The 5709-nt window shown below is 45.1% G+C and overlaps 1 protein-coding gene across 1 annotated transcript in view; it reads left to right on the top strand.

Annotated features, from left to right (window-relative positions):
* Window positions 1–6: 6 nt before the first annotated feature.
* The window catches only part of LOC311248682 (plexin-D1-like), a gene marked incomplete at its 3' end in the record, with an annotated part of 24002 nt that continues 18299 nt past the window's right edge, over window positions 7–5709 (top strand). Inside the window, exon 1 of the mRNA XM_084339527.1 lies at window positions 7–1310. Coding sequence (XP_084195653.1) covers window positions 45–1310 — 1266 coding nt within the window. The remainder of the gene's footprint in view (window positions 1311–5709) is intronic.

The following is a 5709-nucleotide window of genomic DNA, read 5'->3' as shown; positions in this document are numbered from 1 at the left end:
CTCGGCACAGAACACGCGGAAGCCGGAGCAGCGAAGGAGCAGCGATGCCTCCTTCTTCTTTAGAGACAGCCGCCCTGCTCCTCCTCGGCGTCCTGACGCACTGGCGCGCCCTGCTCCACGGTCCGCGCCTCGCCGGCGCGCAGCTGCACATCCAGCAGGAGTTCGCGTCTCCAAACCGGACCAATAACTTCGCGGTGGACGCGGTGTCCGGCAGGGTCTACCTGGCCGCCGTCAACTCGGTCTACCAGCTGAACGGCACCCTGGGCGTGGAGGTGGAGCGCAGCACGGGTCCGGTGGAGGACAACCTGCTGTGCCACGCTCCCCAGCTGCCCCAGGCGCCCTGCGAGCACCCCAAGCACCTCACGGACAACCACAACAAGCTGCTGAAGCTGGACGGGCACCAGGGCGTGGTGGTGCTGTGCGGCTCGGTGTACCAGGGCTTCTGTGAGCTCCGGAGGATGGGCAACATCTCGCAGATCGCCGTGGAGTTCCCGCCGCGCGGGGAGAAGACGGTGTTCCCCAGCATGCTCAACATCGCCGCCAACGACCCCAACGCGTCCACGGTGGGGCTGATCTTCAGGAGCCACGGGGGCAACACCCGCCTGCTGGTGGGGGCCACTTACACCGGCGCCGGGACCCCGTTCTTCCCCAAGAACCACAGCAAGGAGGACCTGCGCTTCGAGAACACGCCGGAGATCGCCATCCGCTCGCTGAACATCAACGACCTCTCGCGGCTCTTCACCTACGACATCAACCCGTCGGAGGACAACGTGTTCAAGATCAAGCAGGAGGTGAAGACGAAGAACAAACTGAACTTCGTGCACGCGTTCATCCAGAAGACGTACGCCTACATCGCCATCAACAACGACGCGAAGATGGGCCACAAGGAGAGCCAGCCCAACAGCCTCCTGGCCCGGATCTGCCTGGACACCGAGGAGAACCCGAAGAAGTCCACGGCGGGACCGGAGAGCAAGAAGCTCACCGAGTCCTACATCCAGATGCCGCTGCAGTGCGGAGCCACCGGGAACATATACCCGCGGCTGCTGTCCGTGTTCCCCGCGGAGATCCATGATGATGACACCGGCCCCGGTACCGGCGGTGAGGAGAGGATGATGGAGCCCTACCTGTTCGGAGTATTCGCTAAGCCCGAGAGGAGGTCTGCCCTGTGCGCCTTCAGGTTCCGGGACATCGAGGAGCAGATCTGGCAGGCCCGGAGGAACTGCTCCAACTCCCCCAGCGGCGACGTGCAGGTGCTGGACAGCGTCATCCAGGGCTCCGGGGCCGCCTGCATCAGGAAGGAGAACCTGGTGGTAAGAAGGGCTGCATTCATCATTTATCATTTTTTAATAATGAGCCTATATAGATAAATAAGATACCCACAAAAAAGTCACCCACAAAATGTATATAGTTTGTATTACATTCCATTTGATTATTAGGCCTTGTTGTTTCGTTATTTTACGCATCTATTTAAATAGCCTGCGGGCAAAGTGGGTGTATAGGCCGACCTGAAGTTGTGAATGAATGATGAATGAAAACTTTATTAACAGATTGCAGAATGGGTACAAAATATACAGTACGGCTCAATACACACAATTGTTAAGGGGATGCAGACCAGAGAAAGACTTTCGTCTTGTTTACATCAGGGTCCCCCATTTTCAATTCATCATCATGATACAGGGAGAGTATTCACAGCAAGAGGCTTAGAAAAAAGAATGCTGTGAAATTCCAGCTTTTCTTTGTGGTGCGTTTGATTGACAGGCCATAGGTCACACAACGAACAGGCGGGTGTGTGTCGAGAGACCACTGTGCTGCCATGCAGGGCAGGTGTCTCGAGAGACCACTGTGAACACTATACGTTTAAACTTTAAACCATATACTGTTGTCCAACATCAATGAATAAATATAGCTAACTGGCTGCCTGGAATATAAATCTCTGAAATAAGTTCACTCGAGCAGCAGGATCTGACGGTTTCCATAAAGGCTTAAAGGAATCCTCTCTAGAGCCAAGGAAGGAGGGCTCATCATTCAAGAGAAAGGAATCTCTGAAATCACGAGTAGTAGGGGTCACGAATGCTCCACGAGCGGTGGGGTTATGGGAACGGGCGCGCGGGGGTCCGCACAGCTCTCTCTCACTGATTAAATATAGGATGGCAGCTGCGGGTCAAACGTTTTGTTTCCCCCGGTTATACAACTTCGGATGAAATTGACGTTTATCAACTATTCTGTTATAACGAAAAAACGTATAACACCATATTTTGGATGAAGACATATTTGAAATGTATTGTATAGTATTTATTGAAAGGATAAACCCCTTGAGATGAACCATCTATAGTTTAGAAAACGTCTGGTCCGATATTGAATACAATCATAGCCAATGTCATGACAACGAAATTACATTTGACTATTTTTTGGGGGGGAGGATTTGAATTGAACTATATTAGAACTTTGCACACAATAAATGTCCTCCTCCTTGTTCCTCGAAGGAGGTCCCCTATGTGTTCTGTGTCGACCGTGTCTGGTTATAAAGGGAGAGTATTCACCAGCGAGAGGCTTAGAAAAAAGAATGCTGTGAAATTCCAGCTTTTCTTTGTGGTGCGTTTGATTGACAGGCCATAGGTCACACAACGAACAGGCGGGCGGGTCGAGACCACTGTGCTGCCAGGGCAATAACGATGCCGTCCCCCAGAGCATCACGACGGCCCACTGGCACATTAACCCTTTCACCGCCGCACTACTACCAAAACGGTTAACCCTTTCACTGCGACAATACACAGAAGGTTAACCCCTTTCACTGCCACACGACAGCAGGTTAAACCCTTTCACTGCCACACTACAGAAGGGTTATTAGCCACACTACAGAAGGTTAACCTAGTGTTGCAGTGAAAGGGTTAAGTGCTTCTCCCTGTATAGGCCTTACAATTTGTGTTTTATGTGCAAGATCAAACTACATATCTACCAGAGAACAATGGACCCCATGATCAAAAGTGTACGTAACTATCTTCGTATAACTTCGTAAGTATAGTTTGTACAAAACACATTCATGAAAGATCTCCTCCGGATGCCGGCACGCGTGAAAAGGTGTTCGTAAAATCCTGTTCGTATAGCTAGACGAACGAATCTCCGAAAAGAAACCGTTTGATCATGCCAAAATCCGCCCCTAGAAGTTTGTAAGTGGAGTTTTACGAAGAAATGGGTTCATAACTTTCTTGTAAGTCCGTTCGAGCGTGACGTCCAATGTTCTTTTGTTTTGGCATTTCGTCTGAATGCGGTGACTCGAGAAATCTGATCTTTTTGTAGACTGTGTGTGACCTCCACTGAAGGAGACACCATTTATGATAAGAGAACAAGGCCAGGAGCAGAGAACCCGTGGGAACGACCTCTACAAGTACATAGTACTATATCTACTGTGTTTAATTCACCGTGGGAACGACCTCTACATATATCTACTGTGTTTAAAGACCTCTACATATATCTACTGTGTTTAAAGACCTCTACATATATCTACTGTGTTTAAAGACCTCTACATATATCTACTGTGTTTAAAGACCTCTACATATATCTACTGTGTTTAAAGACCTCTACATATATCAACTGTGTTTAAAGACCTCTACATATATCTACTGTGTTTAAAGACCTCTACATATATCTACTGTGTTTAAAGACCTCTACATATATCTACTGTGTTTAAAGACCTCTACATATATCTACTGTGTTTAAAGACCTCTACATATATCTACTGTGTTTAAAGACCTCTACTATATCGACTCTGTTTAAAGACCTCTACATATATCTACTGTGTTTAAAGACCTCTACATATATCAACTGTGTTTAAAGACCTCTACATATATCAACTGTGTTTAAAGACCTCTACATATATCTACTGTGTTTAAAGACCTCTACATATATCTACTGTGTTTAAAGACCTCTACATATATCTACTGTGTTTAAAGACCTCTACATATATCTACTGTGTTTAAAGACCTCTACATATATCTACTGTGTTTAAAGACCTCTACATATATCTACTGTGTTTAAAGACCTCTACTATATCGACTCTGTTTAAAGACCTCTACATATATCTACTGTGTTTAAAGACCTCTACTATATCTACTGTGTTTAAAGACCTCTACTATATCTACTGTGTTTAAAGACCTCTACATATATCTACTGTGTTTAAAGACCTCTACATATATCTACTGTGTTTAAAGACCTCTACATATATCTACTGTGTTTAAAGACCTCTACTATATCGACTCTGTTTAAAGACCTCTACATATATCTACTGTGTTTAAAGACCTCTACTATATCGACTCTGTTTAAAGACCTCCACATACTATATCTACTGTGTTTAATTCACCGTGGGAAAGCCCTCTACATACTATATCTACTGTGTTTAATTCACCGTGGGAAAGCCCTCTACATACTATATCTACTGTGTTTAATTCACCGTGGGAAAGACCTCTACATACATTGTTTAATTCCTTATGGCCTGGATGTGCTCCAAACTCTCAGAATTCCCCCGAGGTCCCATGGTGTTCATCCAAGCGTTTATGTGGGAATGGAATTAATATTTTGCTTAACGTTATCTGTTCTCTATTGAGGATTTGACAACGGCAGAGAGCTACCACTGTTGATAAAGAAAAACGATTAAGCCTTGTTCTATGAATCCCTTTGAGGTGTGATAATAGCTATGCATGTGGTTATCTATTAAACAGCTATTATGTTTATATTAAATGGCATGGATTTCAAATGGGGCTTTTAAAGTTTGGTTTATTGGAAATTACTAAGTTAGTTGTTACTTTTGAATCCCAGAAATGTTCTACTACTACTACTACTACTACTACTACTACTACTACTACTACTCCCTCTCTCTCTCCCCTCTCTCTCTCTCTTTCTCTTTAGTTGACCCCATTCTGACCCCCATTCCTGAGACCACAACATTTAAATCACACAAGAAATGTGTATCTATAATATTAGAGGGTATATAGGCTACTGATGTATTCTTTTTAATAGAGTGTTAACCCTTTCACTACCACGCTACCAAAGGGTTAACCCTTTCACTGCGACAATACATAAGGTTAACCCTTTCAATGCCACACGACAAATGGGTTAACCCTTTCACTACCACACCACAGAAGGTTAACCCTTTCACTACCACACTACAGACAGTTGTAGTGTGGTAGTGAAAGATTAACCGTCTGTAGTGTGGTAGTGAAAGGGTTAATGGGGGGAAAAAATTATAATTTAATTTGATTATAGGCAAGTTGTTTCTGGCCAAAAAGTTAAAAACCTGTTGTTGTTGTTGTCAAAGGATTTGACCACATAAATATTATTATCACACCGATTCCGCTTCAGGAGACATCACTTTGTTCTCCGAGCCTGAGGTTGGAAAGCAGCCAGTTTCAGTTTCAGTTTCAGTTTATTTAAAAAAAGGACAGTAGTACACATTGATAAACATTTCTGTAATTGTGTCAGTTTTAGCCAGCTGGCTAATTCGCAACTGTAGTCCTTTTGGCAAGATGTTATAAGACTGACAATACACCTAGAACAGAAACATTAAAAGTACAACACAGTACGAGACACACACAAGAGATAGGAGTACGGTCACATACCAGGAAGATGCACACACACACACACATATGAGGCATGTACACATGCTTACGTGATACACGTACCCACATACATGTGTTGGAGACATGCGTGCATGCA

The sequence above is a fragment of the Notolepis coatsorum genome (assembly GCF_963971535.1).
Source record: "Notolepis coatsorum genome assembly, contig: SCAFFOLD_2430, whole genome shotgun sequence".
NCBI lineage: Eukaryota > Metazoa > Chordata > Actinopteri > Aulopiformes > Paralepididae > Notolepis > Notolepis coatsorum.
This window is presented reverse-complemented; position numbering and strand designations above follow the sequence as displayed.